Below are 15,617 nucleotides of genomic sequence, written 5' to 3'. Positions count from 1 at the left end.
AGCTTGCTAAACCATTAATACATGAATAGGCTGCAACAGTGGTTCTTGCGGGGCACCACTGTCCATTATCCCTACTCTCTGATTCCTGTCACTCAGCTAATTTTGGAACTAGGTCATTAATTTGCATTCAATTCCATGACCTTCAAGTTTAGCAATTTAGTCTCTTATGAGGGACTTTATCAAATGTGTCCTGGAAACCCATATAAATAACGTCCATAAATATTCTCCTGTTCACTACTTTAGTTCATCCCTTCAATATGACCTTTACACAATAGTTAGGATTTGGAATTGTTGGTGGATACAGATTCAATAATAGCCTTCAAAAGGGAGTTGGATAAATACTTCAAGGAGAAAGAAATTGCAGGAATATGGGGAAAGAACAGTTGAATGGAACTAACTAGATTTCTTATCAAAAGTGCCAGCGCACTTATTTGACCAAATGGTCTCCTTCTGTGCTGTATGGATATTCTATGATATATATGTAAAACTTTAAAATATTACATAGTGTGCATTCCCGTCTACATGCGCTACTCCCTGTAACACTTGCCTACATTTGCAATGGAAACTGCCTATTGTAAACATTTGTGATGGGAATAACCTATTAATTATGTTCATGTATTATAATATTGAAAGCCAAATGTAAACATTTCAATGTAGTGGCTTGTTGATGGATCAGTAAAAGCATTTTATATGCTTTATGGAAAAAAATCTGTTTTCTTGCAGCAATTGAAACTTCTAATTTCCAAATTTACATTTAACCAAAATAAAAATTAAGAAATTCCATATTTCAAAAGATTATTAAACCATAATTTTGAGCAGCTGGAGGCTTTGATTGTAATCAAGCAATATTGCAGATTGTTTTGAAACTGCCAGAAATTGCTGGGCTCTGCAGATGGAGAGTTGGAGAGTATCTAAAGGATGTACAAAATTTACAGCTGTGAGATTCATTTGCATTATGTAAATTAGCTATTAGGGCTTATTTTCAAACGGTTGTATGTTTTTAGAAAGATTGTGGGGTAACTGGTATGCTCCCAGACTGATGGCATCCATATGTTGGGGTTGCACCAAGCTTCAACTTAAATCAGCCAAGCAAATGTTAACTGAAGTTACTCAATTTATTGTGTTTGCCTTGAGAAATAAACTGCATGACCTATAGAAATGATATGGACATGCTGATATAGCAAAGGGTGGTAGACACTAAAAACAGAAGGCATCAGTTCTCTAAAATTGAGCTTTTATTGTTACTGCATAGTGCCAAAAAAAGTGTTTCTTGAAAGCCAGTCAAATTCATGAAGGAAAAAAAGCCTGAAAGATGAAAAAGTAAATCAATATTTCAAAATGTATAAAATTGCAGAGAATTGTTACTGAAGAATAAACAATCTGAAGAGGCTTGCAAAATTAATTCATTGCAATAGGTAAACAAAATAGGAGAGCCAAAAATGCCTTGGACTCAAAATTATTGCATAATTGTTCAGGTTCAGGGACAATTGTGAAACCAACTTTACATTTGCTGTACTCAATCTGCTAAATATTATCTGGTGCTGCATGTGATCAGTTTTTAGGAACTCCCCTCTAGTGCATAGGCACATGGTGCTTAGGACCTCTTGTACTGCTCAAGAAATAATGCCTGTGTCCGTAATTTGTTTTGCATCTAGTAAACGAAGTTGTCTTTTGTTGCATAGTCCAATGGAGTACAGCAAACTGTATTTCATGCTTCTGAAATAAATCTCCAAAATTCAAGCTATTGCCTGAGACCATTGCTTTTGCCAAGAATATGAGAACTTGTTTCTAAATGGGTGAACAGTACACTTCTACGAGTTAGAGCATTTAAAATCTACATGGACATCTTTGTTGAGGGTGACGGGAAGGCGTGACACATGACTGAATCCTTCAGAGTGGCCTCTCTGGACTGTGTAATAAAAGCCAGTAGGTCTTGGAACATACCTGTTGGACTTGACAGGCATTAGTCCTTTTATAACAAAAACAGAATTACCTGGAAAAACTCAGCAGGTCTGGCAGCATCGGCGGAGAAGAAAAGAGTTGACGTTTCGAGTCCTCATGACCCTTCGACAGAACTTGAGTTCGAGTCCAAGAAAGAGTTGAAATATAAGCTGGTTTAAGGTGTGTGTGTGGGGGGGCGGAGAGATAGAGAGAGAGAGGTGGAGGGGGGGTGTGTGGTTGTAGGGACAAACAAGCAGTGATAGTCCTTTTATCCCCATTTCATATCTACAGCAGGGTGGAGAACATTTGTCTGCTTCATAAAACAGTCCAAAATGTTGAAGTTGTGGTACCTTTCAGATATACTAGATGGATACTGGCATCACACTGCTGTATTTAGGCTGGAAATAGTCGAGGATTGCCTTTCCAAGCAACCTGGTTGTTACGTTGGGTGTGAAACCAGCAGAAACCTCTGTCCAAGCTCCAAGACTTTGCGATTCACATTTACCCCAAATTGTCTGAAGACCAGTCTTATAGGGGACCTTAACTTGCTGTGTACTCTTTGCACTGATGACTATTTTTTAATTGGAAAAAAGGGGATTCAGGACTGATTTGATAATGTTTAAATATTATGACAAAAGTGGACAGAGTAGATTGAAACAAACTGTTTGTTTCCAGCAGTTGAGTCCAGAACAAGGAGACTTAAGATGAACTTATTTAACACCGGATTATGAGGCTGTGGACCTCATTGGATTTAAGAGACCATACCAACATTTAAAAGTAGTTTAGATAGACAGTTGAAGATAAAGGGATATGGAAACATATAATTAGAACTACTGCTCATGATGTGGAAGCTAAGCCTGGACTGGTTGGGCTGAACAGCCTGTTTCCATGTAATTTGTTTTTAATTCTATGTGCACATCTATGCTGTACTGACATTTGTACCTGTGTCAGCCCATCTGTCACTGAAGTTATCCTTTCCTTTGTATTCTCCTGATTTGACTATTTTGATATATTCTGATGTGTTTTATCCTTCATCCACCATAGGTTCTACTTTCCTATCCTATCCCACATTAAGTCCGACTGATCTATCATCCCTGTCCTTAGTGCCTACATTGGCTCCCGGCCTCCCAAAGCCTCCAATTTTAATTTCCCATCTCATGTTTGAAACCCTTCTGCTGCCCTACAAACCCTGAAGCATCTTCGTTTCTCTGGCTCTGGACTCTGTACAATTTTCCTCCCTTCACTATACCACTGGCAGCCTTGCAGTCAGCCATTACATGCGTTCTGTAATTTGCTTTTTGAAATTCCTGCTTTTCCACCTCCTTTAAGACTCTCCTTTAAATCCACCCCTTTAACCAAACTTTTAGTGATCCTACCTAATATCTCCTCCTTTGGCACATTGTCCATTTTTGCCTTCTAATTCCTCTTTGATCCATCCAGGAATGTTTTTATACATTAACGGCGCTGTACAGATGCCAGTTCTTGTTGAGAAGAGGACATTTTTAGATATAGAGGGGTAATGAGGAGTTACAGCCACCTGAAGCTTTTCTTGATTACCAAACAAAGGGAAGCAGAGAATAATTTCTTTTTTCTTAACTGGCTGAAAATTCATTGCTTCTGAGGAGATTGCTTTGTTAGGAGTGGCTCATTGGTTTAGGGAGCATAAGAATGAGAGTAGGCCATTCAGTCCCTTTAACCTGCTCCTGATTCAGTTGGATCAGTGCTATCCTGTAGCTGAACTCCAGCCACTTTCCCAGCTTGACTCCTTCAGGTAACTTTGTGCCTTGGATGACATTCTCAAAAGAGCCCTTCAAGGCACTTCCCTGCTTATGAACAACAACTCCACCCCATTTTCTCTTGACACCCTTTCCACCAAGCATACAGGCTTGGGACTAATCTTTCCAGCCCCCTTGGATGCTATCAGGTGATTAAGAAATCACTGGGATCTCTCCAGTTCTGCCAGATTATCCATCTACTTGCAAATGAGGCTCTTATTGAGGGTGACTGCATGCACTAACATTGGAAACTTGGTACATGGGTGACAACATCTTTCTCTCTACAGAAGCCTCTCTGTATGACTACCTTCCACCACCAGGTCCACCCAACTGTGGTGATGACTTTCTGGCAACCCTTAGGCCTTAATGAACAGCACTGAAAATGGTGTATTTCTGCAGCTTGTGAACTTTGCTGTGTGTCAAATGGCTTCTGCATTTCCTGGTATTTAATCAAATCTCTCATTGATCTGTCCCCCTACTCCTCTGGCACCTTCTCCATTGAGCAGCTGATTTGTGTTTCATGCCTCTCACCTCTTCTTTAAAATTCTTGCTCTCCAATGCCCACCCAAGCCCTGTCCTGAGTTTCTCACTGAGATATCCTCAATTTTTTGTTCCCTTAGCTTCTGTATTGAGTGTCTCCTCATCTTCGGTGATTTCAACCTCTATCTCAATCCACTTTCCCCTTTCTCCAGTTCATTTGCTGAGCATTTGGCCTCCCTTAACTTTTCCCTCCACAAACTCTCTCTTGCCCCTATTCACAGCCACCCCCCTTATTTTGCCATTTCACATGGCCTTTCTGTCCTTTTATCTCAATCACAGAGAAAAGCCATCTTGGATCAGTTTGTTATATCCCTCACCTTTCACGCCCATTTTCCCACTTCCTCTGCATCCACCCCAAAAAATTGAGTCACATAGAACTGTGTCTTTCTCTTGCTTCTCTCCTGTCAGGGAGGAATAAACAGGCTATTCTCAGGTTGACAGGCTGTGACTCGTGGGAGGTTCAGTGCTTGGACCCCAGCTATTCACATTCCATATCAATGATTTGGATGCGGGGATCAGTTGTAATATTTCTAAGTTTGCTGATGACAAAACTAGGTAGGAATGTGACTCATGAGGAAGATGCAAGTAGGCTTCAAGAGGATTTAGACAGGCTAAGTGAGTGGGCGAGAACATGGCAGATGGGTCATAGTGTGAAAAATGTGAAGCTATCTGCTTTGGTAGGAAAGACTGAAATGCAGTGTATTTCTTAAATGGTGATTGATTGCAAAGTGTTGATGTCCAAAGGAACCTGGGAGTTGTTGTTCATGAAGCTAATATGCAGGTGTAGCAGCAATTGGGAAGGCAAATGATGTTAGCCTTTATTGCAAGAGGACATGAGTACAGGAGTAAAGATGTCTTGCTGCAATTGTACAGAACTTTGGTGAGACCACGCCTAGAGTATTGTGTAAATTTTTGGTTTCCTTACCTAAGGAAGGATATATTTAACATTCAGTGAGATCACGAAAGGTTCACCAGACTGATTCCTGGGATGGTGGGATTGTTGTTCTACGAGGAGAGATTAAGGAGACTGGGCCCGTATTCTCTCGGGTTTAGAAGAATGAGAGGTGATCTGATTGAAACGTACAAAATTCTTAGCGACAGGATAGATGCAGGAAGGATGTTTCCCCAGGCTTCTGCAGAGAACTGACACAGACAATGTGCTGAATGGCCGCCTTCTGTGCTGTAATTATTTTATGACTATAGTATCGATACATTCAAGGAACGTGATAAACACACATGAGGAAGGAAGAAGCTAAAAATTACCCTGATAGTGTGATCAAGAAGGATGGGAGGGGGCTTGTGTGGAACATAAACACCAGCATAGATGAGTTGGGCCAAATGGCCTGTTTCTGAGCTGTAAATTCCATGTAAAGCTCCAGCAGGGAATACAAATACTATACTGCATTTCACATCTTCAGGCCATCACAGCCAAGGAATTAACGTTCAGTAGACAGATATGTTGGGGATATTGATGCTGCTTTAGGTGCAGGGAACCTTGAGCTTCAAAGACCCTGAAATGTCTGTTTATGAGAAAGCTGTGTGCAGGAAGTTGCAAGGTCTGTGTTTTTTTTTACAGTCAGGGAGCTGTAGAAGTGGGTTACTGCTGTTGCTGCTGCACGTTCAGCAGCAGCAGTGGGGTCCTGGGCCCGGCCTTCCCTCCACCCCCTCTGCCACCTCTTAACCTCCCCAGGCTCCGGATTCACAGCCACGCCGTGAGCTCTGGACAATCCGGGCAATTTTTAGCGTCCAGCCTGAACTGAAACTCATGGCCAAACTTGCCTTTGTGCCCCATATAATAACACAGGTAGAATTCACTCAACATGGCCCCCGTGCCAGCCGCCTCTGTGTCACAAGTCTCTCAGCCCCACGTGGTTGCGAGAGGATTTCCCTCCAGTTCTGATTGTTGCCATCATCGAGCCAAATCCTCCTGCTTGCGTTACTCCTCGAAACAAGTCACTTCAGCATTGGAGGCAGTGAGGATTAAAATCAGCACCAATCTTACAGATTGAAAATCCAGTCAGACTATTAATGGAGTGGGTTCCATGATTGGAAGAAAAAAAATCAAGTGGGCATATAATGAAAGGCCGATCTTAAGACACCAAACCCAAGCAATATGAGCAGATGAGAGAGGTGAGTTGGAGAGCAGGTGTCAGGGACAGACACAGACACAACAGACATTCAAGCACGAGACAAAATACCAAAGGCAGGATTTAACTTCTGCAGAAAGTGCAGCTGGAATTTGAATCAGCTACTTGCTGCTGTTTAAAGTTGCGTTGTGTTTTCAGCATAAAAAAAGCTGCAAGTATAAGGCACGTGGTGTATAATGTGACATGTATCCACTGTAATACTGCATTGTATCTCCATCCACACTGCTTTAAATACCTTCTATACATCAAGATTGCTCAGTGTAACAGCATTGTAAAAATATTTCTGAAGAGTTTCCTTGGTTAATAGTTCAAATAAAGCTCTAGACATGTGTATTTATGATCTCACTAAGATCTCACCAAAGGAAACAGAGCCATAGTCATTAATGGCACAGAAAGAGGCCATTCAGCCCATTGAGTCCATGTTGGCTCTCCTTGGAGCAATCCCATATCCCCACTCTATCCCAATATCCTGTAAGTTTATTTCCTTCGAGTGCCCATCCAAGTTCCTTTTGAAATCATTGATTTTTCTGCTTCTACCGCCCTTGTGGTCGTTACCACTCGCTGCATAAAAAAGTTCTTCCTCACATTCCCCCTGTATTGCTTGCCCAAAACTTTATATCTGTGTCCCCTTGTCTTTCTACCATATGTTAATGGGAACAGTTTTTCCTTGTCTACCTTAACCAAACCTGTTATAATTTGTACACCATGAATGCACCTACAACATCACCACACATGCTGTGAATGCTAAGTGATTTCTTACTGAATTCCTTTTTTTTAAGGGACTAGGATTTCCAGCAGGAATATCATAAAACAGAATTGAAAGGCTGATTCCTCAAAATAATTCACATAATTTGACAATCAGCGACATAAATTCTCATCCTCATGTTGAAATTCCTTTATGGCCTCGCCCCAATCTTTGCAACCTCGGCCAGCCCTAAAACCCTCCAGAACCCTGAGCTACTCCAACTCTTGCCTCTCCCACACCGACTTAGCCCCATCAATGTTGGCCTTGCCTTCAGCTGCCCAAGCTCTTACTTACATTTGGGGTTAAAGACTCTATTTAAATGCTATATAAATGCAAGTTGTTGTTGTCAAGCAGCAATAATCAAATTTTCACCAACTAATTTAAGGGGGAAATTGGTCACAGTCTGTCCTTGAACATACCACAGACTAGCTTTGCACTGTGATGCTTATAGGGCTAGCAGTCTGGTCGGCCAATTGGTTTAGTGAATGGTTCTCATTAACAAGGAACCTTCAGTTCCACATGCTCTCTGCTCCATCCCTTCAACCCACTCTTTGATGGCACCAATAGATTTGGCTTGTAGCAACAGAAAGACCATCTTTTACTGAACAAAGAATCAAAAGGGCTGGTGCCCCCTAACTCACATGCCACCCCTACTCTTATACACAAAAAAACACAAAACATGTAATGAAAATGGGTGCTTACAGAAAGCATACACAGTAGCGGATATTATATCTGCTGTGCAGCAATGAGGCTGTCATGCAGGGTACGGTTCTACTTGAACAAGTTTCTCCAAATTCTCAAATTCAGCAACACTTTTTTAAAGTTAGAAACCCCATTTCATCCACATAGTTTTTGCCTGGTGTCTGATAAGTTTCACTGCTGTCTCCCTCCCACCCCCTATAATTTCCTATGGTCTCCCTCCCTGGTTTTTGTGATGTGCCTGTCGTAAAATACTCATTTTTAGTGGCATTGATGAGTGAGGTCCTGTCCTTGATTGTTTGATGAGAACTCCGTTTAAAACTGAGCTTGGCCCCCAGTGTTTGGAACAGTCTGCTGCGGCCCCCCAACACCGCCCACCCCCCCCCCCCAACCACCTTCCTCACTCTCCTGGGCCCTAGTTGGAGGTGCCAGAATGGTGCTCCAGCAATAGTAAGCCCATAGGTATGCCATTTAGAACTGAGATGAGAAATTTCTTCACTCAGGGTGGTGAATCTTTGGAATTCTCTATCTCAGAGGGCTGTGGTGGCTAAGTCATTGAGTGTGTTCAAGACAGAGATCGACAGATTTTTAAATATTAAAGGCATCAAGGGATATGGGGATGGTGTGGGAAAATGGCATTGAGGCAGATCCTGTTGTATGGTAGAGCAGGCTGGAGAGGCTGAATGGCTTATACCACCTATTTCCTCTGTACCTATCTGCCTTCATGCAATTGTGTGTTCATCTTGCCCAAGAGATCCATCTCCTACTCTTCCATCCCTATTCCCACAGAACTGCTGACCACCCAAGTTTCCTTTCTGTCATCATGCTGTCTGAAATTGTAAACGGTTCGCTTTCCTCAGGTATTGTCCCTGTCCTTTCAAATCTACCATCATCATCTTTTTCCTAAAAAAAAAAACACTCTCTAACCCTCTGTTCACCACACCATCTCTATACTTCCTTTCCCTTTCCAAAGTCCTTGTGTGTGTCGTCACTTCCCAAATCACAGAATCACATAGTGCAGAAGAGGCCCTTTGGCCCATCGAGTCTGCACCGACATGTGAAAAACACCTGACCTACCTACCTAATCCCATTTACCAGCACTTGGTCCATAACCTTGATGTGCCAATTGCTCATCCAGGTACTTTGTGAAGGATGTGAGGCAACCCACCTCCACCACCCTCCCAGGCAATGCATTGCCTCTGGGTAAAAAAATGTGTTTCCCATCTTTCCCACAACTCCATTTTGAACATCTCCAACCAGGTTTCCATTCTTTACACAGCACTGAAATGTCCCTAACATAAGTCATGATTGACATCCTATGTGATATTTCTCCTCATCCTTCTTTATGTCTCTGCACTCCTTTACAGGGTTGAATGCACCATCTTCCTCCATCGTCTTTCCCCCATTATCCAATTGGGTGTTCAGTCCTTGCCTTATTCCATTGTTCCCAGTCCGCTTGTCAAGAGGATCTCCTGCAATGGCTCCTCTCTCTAACTTGCAGAGTTACTTCTGGTTTCTCACAAGGGTTTGCTCATGACCCCTCCTATTACTCGTTTACATGCTGCCCCTCAGTCACATCATCCAACCAACAGTATCCGACTCTACCTCATTACCACTTCCCTTGATCCTTTGCTGCCTCTTTGTTATAAACCTGCTTGTCCAACATACAGCCCTATTATTTCCTCCAGCTAAACATTGGGAAGACGAAGCCATGATCTTCTCTTCCTGGCACAAACTCCATTCTCTCACCATTGATTCCATACCATCCCTTCCATGTCAAGCTGGACCAGACTCTTCACAGCCATGGCATTCTATTTTACCTTGATCCAAGCTTCTGACCCATCATAAAGACTGCATACTTCAGATCTGAACATTACCCATCTCCATTCCTGCCTCACCCCATCTTCTATGAAAATTCTCATCTATGCTTTTGTTACCTTCTGTTACAATGTGATCCTGGTTGGCACCCTCTATAATTCTTTGCTGCTGAGAATAGTTGCCAAGAGTAAATCTGCCCAAAAATGGAAAACAGTGACAGAATTGGAGGTAGAACTTGTTTACAACGCAAGTCTCTGCTTCATTGATCCTCTGTGATTCAGTTTTGGACCTGAATTTGATTTGTGTCGTTGAGCTCAACCAAAACTCTGCTTCCCAAATTTTTATATATCTCAAGAACTGTTCACCAATCACCCCTGTGTTCGCTGACCTACATTGGTTCAGCAATGCCTCAAATTTAAAACTCTCATGGTGTTCAACTTCCTCCATGGCCTGGTCCACCCCCCACCCTCTCTGTAACCTCCTACAACCTGCTGAAAACTCTGCATTGCCTCAACTCTGGACTCTTGTGATTTGCCACTTTCTTCATCCCCTAATGGTGGCTGTGCCCTCAATCTGAGCAATAAGCTCTGGAATTTGCTCCCTAAAACTCTCCAGCTCTCTCTTCTCCTATAATGCCATTTTAAAATGCACCTCTTGAATTAAGCTTTTAGTCATCCCTTCTAAAATAGCTTGCTGCTAATCAATCTGCGGAGAATAGCAAGGCCAATATAGTTTCTTGTAACCAAGGGACAGATGTGACAATCTGTAGGTTACTGAATGCTAGCAAAAAGATGAAGTTGGAGTTGACAAAACCCACTCTGACCTCCCTCTCTCAATGCCTGTTTCCTCATGTTGATGAGTCAGGCATGAGATGTCATAAATTTTATGGAGTTTATTGTTATGGAGTTTAAGGAGAGAGGTTAGGAAGAATGTTTCTGTTCATTTTATTTTTGGAGCTGGAATTCTTTGCTACTGAGAGTAGTTGCTGAGAGTAAATCTGCCCAAGAATGGAAAACAATGACAGAATTGAGGCAGAACTGGTTTACACACATTTTCCAGCCTCTGCTTCATTGATCCTCTGAGATTCAGCTTTGGACCCAAGTTTGATTTCACTGTAGTTCACAGTCTATGTATTATTATACTTTCAGATATAAGTTTTTTATATTTATTAAAGTTTTATCCTTTGCTATCAGCTCTTCCATCATCTTTATCCATGTTGCTGTTATCACATTTACTTATACACACACGGAATAACTTTTGATTGTTTTTCCTGGTCTCTAGATGATGAAATTTGCTTGGGATAACTACAGACAATATGCATGGGGAACCAATGAACTCAAGCCATTGTCGAAGAGTGGACATACAAGTGGCTTGTTTGGTGAGTCATTTGCCAAAATAATTATTCTTTACATAGAAATTTTATTGAACAGGGGTATTGTCTAGCATTGTTGGTATGTCTTTATTAAGAGAAAATTGTAGTTAATTGAACAAAAGCTAAATATGCTTAACCAGGTTAACCAGGTTTAGACATAGAGACTAATGGAAGGGTAATAATGAAATTAGTTTGGGGGATTGGGGCTATAATGGAACCAGTGTGGCTGAGGGGGGATGTATTTTGCAACTGTGGGCATTTATAATAGAACTGGTGAGTAGGAGTAGGGTGATAATGGACCAGTGTGCAGTGTTGAGGGGGAGATAATGGAACCAAGGGGGTAGATAATTAAACCAATTGCCAGGGGGTTGGCGGGTAGGGTGGAGCTACTAAGAGTACTAGAAACAAAGTTAGGACTGTAGACTGAAAACTGAATTCCTTATTTTGCAAAGAAACCCAGTCTATTTCTTTGACCAATCTGTGTGATGTTTGTTAGGGGATTTCAGCCCCCTGGTCTCACCTTGCAAAGCCCTGTTGGAATAAAAACATCCCAGTTTCTTTCAACTAATTTTAGCAGTTTTAATCACTGCTGTGCTGTTAGTTCTTCAGCCAGGTGGAATACCCTGACTTCTTGGGTCTTAGTTTCTAAAAGTAGACCCATCTCGGACATAATGGTCTCCTGCTCTCTCTTTGGTTTCAGCAGATTAACATGATGGTTCTACTTCTTCCATCGTCTTCCAAGCTGACTACCTTTGCCATTTACATGCTTTATTCATTCCACAATCTTGTATAGGCCCTGCCCATTGAGCTGCCAGGCGTTGGAATCAGAAGCAAAACTCAGTTGGCCTGATGGAACTGCTTCTCTCTGTCCTGCTTATTATTGTATAGACAGTACTTTTCTTGGGCCTTTTTCAAGTGTTCCCTTATTATAGGAGTGACTGCTTCTACCTTCTCCCTTATTTTCAGGGTGTGTTCCAGCACATTCCGAGAGAGCTATTGAGTTCCTCCCATTCTTCCCTAATAACATCTGGAAGACCATGGGGTTGTCTCCCATAAAGAAGCTTCAAAGGTGAAAACCCCAGAGGCCTGAGGAACTTTCTGAATTGCAAATATTATGTACGGTAACAAGACATCCCTGTTCTTGCCAACCCTGTCTACTATTTTTAAGCATGCTTTTCAAAATTTTATTGAAACACTCTACCACTTCATCGGTTTGGGGTTGTTATATCGAGATTCATTGAGCCTTACTCTTTAACAATACACAAAGGTCTCACGTCGTTTGGATTTAAACAGAGTCCCTGATCTATGAGAATCTCTAGGAATTCCTATCCACTGTTATCCTGGAACACACCCTAATTAATTGGCAAAAGTTTTTTGATGCCATATTAATTGAGGGAGAGCCTCTGAATACCTGGTTGCATAATAAACTGTGAGGAAAATATATTTTTATGCTCTTAGCAGATCCTTCCAGAGACCGCACGAGGCCAATTGGAATTGTTCTAAATTATATATGGTTAGAGGGACTAATGGAATGCAGAAATGTGGTTTAGGTCTTGCCAGTTGACATTTTGAGCTGGAATTGCAGTACGATTGAACTTCTTTATAAATCCCTGGTCAAAAAATTGTAAGATTTTCTCTGGATTTGAGCTACTTACCCAACAAGTGTTTATTGAAAGGGTTTTGAAATGGATAGTTCTACATCTACCTGGTCACCCTGTACATATATCATTCTTATTGTTACAGTAATATCCAGCCCTTTTTATTTTGCCTTCTACTGGTTGTAAATAAACTGAAACCACTTCTGTTTTCACAAACTGAAAGGACATTTCCCCTTTTGGGAGAGGCTAGAACTCAGGGACACAGTTTATAAATAAGTGGTCTCCCATTTAAAATGGAGATTAGGAGAATTTTTTTCTGAAGGTTCACAAGTATGACAAGTTTCCAACAGGAACAAGCGTGCGTGTATGTATATATATACACACACGCTTGTTCCTGTTGGAAACTTGTCATACTTGTGAACCTTCTTGTGTCTGACAGGTGCTGTACTAGAGATCAACAGCTTATCAGATTTGACATTTGTAGTTTTGTCATCAAAGAGGCTACAGTGTCATATGAACATATGAATTAGGAGCAAGAATAGGGCATTCAGCCCCTTGAGCCTGCTCCATCGTTTGATAAGATCGTGGATGATCTAATTGTGGTCTCAACTCTGCAGTACTTTCCTGTCTACCCCTATAACCTTAGGCTCTTGATTAACAAGGGAGTCAGTCTAACTCAGCCTTAAAAATGCTCAATAACCCTGCCTCCACTGCTATCTAGGGAAGAGAGTTCCACATATTAACGACCCTCAAGAGAAAAAAAATTCTCCTAATCTCCATCTTAAATGGGAGACCACTTATTTTTAAACTGTGTCCCCGAGTTCTAGCCTCTCCCAAAAGGGGAAATGTCCTTTCAGCATGCACCCTTTCAAGTCCCCTCAGGATCATTTATATATTTCAATAAGATCCCCTTCCATTCTTCTGAACACCAGTGAATACAGGCCCAACCTGTCCAGCCTTTCCTCATAGATAACCCCTTCATCCCAGGAGTCAATCGAGTGAAAGTTCTCTGAACTGCTCTAATGCAATTATATCCTTTCTTACAGCCTCCTTACAGCTTCTTGGTGCACTTCAGATTTTCCCCACACCCGTCTCAGTGTAATTTCTCTGGTTCACCAGGCTAGGTTGGCAATCTCGGGGTTTTGGAGGAATTGCCTGCTCAATCATGAGCTAGTTCCTCCACCACTAGATGTCACTCTACTATGGTCACCACCCCCATGGACGCCTGCAGGCTTTCTTTGTCTGACTCATCTCCTGATGTTCAGCTGTAGAGTTTGGGGGGGATGGTCTGTGACAATCAGATCCACAATCTTCGCTGGGAGATTTGTCATGGGATGTAGTCATCTGTGATTGTGAACGTTTCCTTACCTCACAAGCTGAGGCTTGAAACCATCCAGCTCTCACCCTGGGGTTTATCCCAGTATGCCCAGGAATTCCTCCTTCAGTGTTTGAGATCAGCTCCGTCTGTCAGTTCCAAGACAAAGCTTGTCTTTTGGGCATCTCTTAATAAAAAAGGAGCAACAATCCATGCTGACTATTTTTTTGGCTGTTTTCTCATTCTGTATGTCATTGGAAGACCAGAAGATTTGGCTCTGCATTGCTGGCTGGAGTCATGCTTTGCAATACCAAGCTAGGCTGGATAAGCTGTGGGTCTGTTGCCTTGGACTGTCCCAGTGCTAGCCTCTGCATCAAATGCTGCATCACAGCCTCAGTTCTTTCCACTGTCACCTTCACCATCTGATTTGTTCCTTGTTGGATTTCTGGTTGTGCTGTGATGACATCTCTTGACCTTTCTCAGAGTGCCACAAGTTCACTTCTGGCACAATATGTAATAAACTAAGCAGGCCCAGGACCCAGTGGTCAAATAGACTTGCAGGCGAGCTTAATGTTCATAACAAATGAGGGTTTATTCACTCATGACAGTTGTTTCTTTAATTGTAGAGATGAACAAAACATTAACAGTGATTACCTTCCAGCATTCACTTTCTCATTCATGGCTTTTTTCCTCCCCAATCTTTCTTAATTTCTTCAATTAATTGAGAGACTTCTTAAAGCTGTACCATGTTGCCTTGGTCATTCTGCCATTTTATACAGTTTCTTAAAGCTTTATCCTGACAGTGGATACAAAGCTGTCAAAAGTCTGTGGCTTACATAGCAGTTGTCTCTCACTTTGTTACTCTAGGGACATAGAATACAAAAGCCACAGTGCCTGATTGAGGGACCCAGCATCAGGAGGAGGAGGGGTGATGGAGGTCCTTCTTTGAAAGGCCACAGTTCTCAACCAAGGGACCCAGTGTAGGGAAGAGGATGGCCACTGAAAGCCATACCTCTGCCCTTGCTTGCGACCACCCTGCGCCCCCTCTCCCACAACCCCATCCTGTTCTCACTCACCTGAGTCCAGGAATCCCACAGCGATCCCAGGAGCCCTGCCAACAGCTCCCAGATGGTGCTGTCGGCAATGGAAAGCTGCCAGTCTCGGTACGGGGTGGTTGGAGGAAGGCAGAATTGACACCCCTGGGATCCTGAACCCTGGAGAAGACCCAATGCTGGCCAGTTAAGTGCCTAATAGGCAATTAATTTGGTCAGCCCTCCCCACCCTCAGAGGCGACTCTGGTTTCCCACCGGTTCTTCAACCAGTGAGCTGAACCTGCATCAGTTATTTTAAATTCCATACTTCATTTTTTCTACTATGTCAACTTAGATTTGTAGAAGATTATTTTTGGAAAATTCTGAAGGTATTGAGATATGTCCTATTGCACTAAATATGTTCCTCCCTGTGTCCCAGATTTTTCAGGTCATTGGCCTTCTAATTTGCACAATGCATTATCTAAATAAGCTTTAGTAATGCTGAGATCATAGTACCAAAGACTTTAGAAAGGATGTCAAGGCCTTAGAGGCTGCAGAAGAGACTGACTAGAATGATACCATGGATAAGGGGCACAGTTACGTGGAGAGACTAGAGACCTGGGATTGGTCTCCTTA

General features: G+C 42.2%; 1 protein-coding gene across 1 annotated transcript in view; it reads left to right on the top strand.

Annotated features, from left to right (window-relative positions):
* Positions 1 to 15,617, top strand: part of LOC121291459 (mannosyl-oligosaccharide 1,2-alpha-mannosidase IA-like) — a 145,403-nt gene that overhangs the window by 21,428 nt on the left and 108,358 nt on the right. Inside the window, exon 2 of the mRNA XM_041212665.1 lies at positions 10,947 to 11,043. Within this exon, the coding sequence (XP_041068599.1) occupies positions 10,947 to 11,043 (97 nt within the window). The remainder of the gene's footprint in view (positions 1 to 10,946; positions 11,044 to 15,617) is intronic.

Source organism: Carcharodon carcharias, chromosome 19 (assembly GCF_017639515.1).
Source record: "Carcharodon carcharias isolate sCarCar2 chromosome 19, sCarCar2.pri, whole genome shotgun sequence".
Lineage (NCBI taxonomy): Eukaryota > Metazoa > Chordata > Chondrichthyes > Lamniformes > Lamnidae > Carcharodon > Carcharodon carcharias.
The sequence above is the reverse complement of the archived record's forward strand: the minus strand, read 5'-3'. Positions and strand labels throughout refer to the sequence as shown.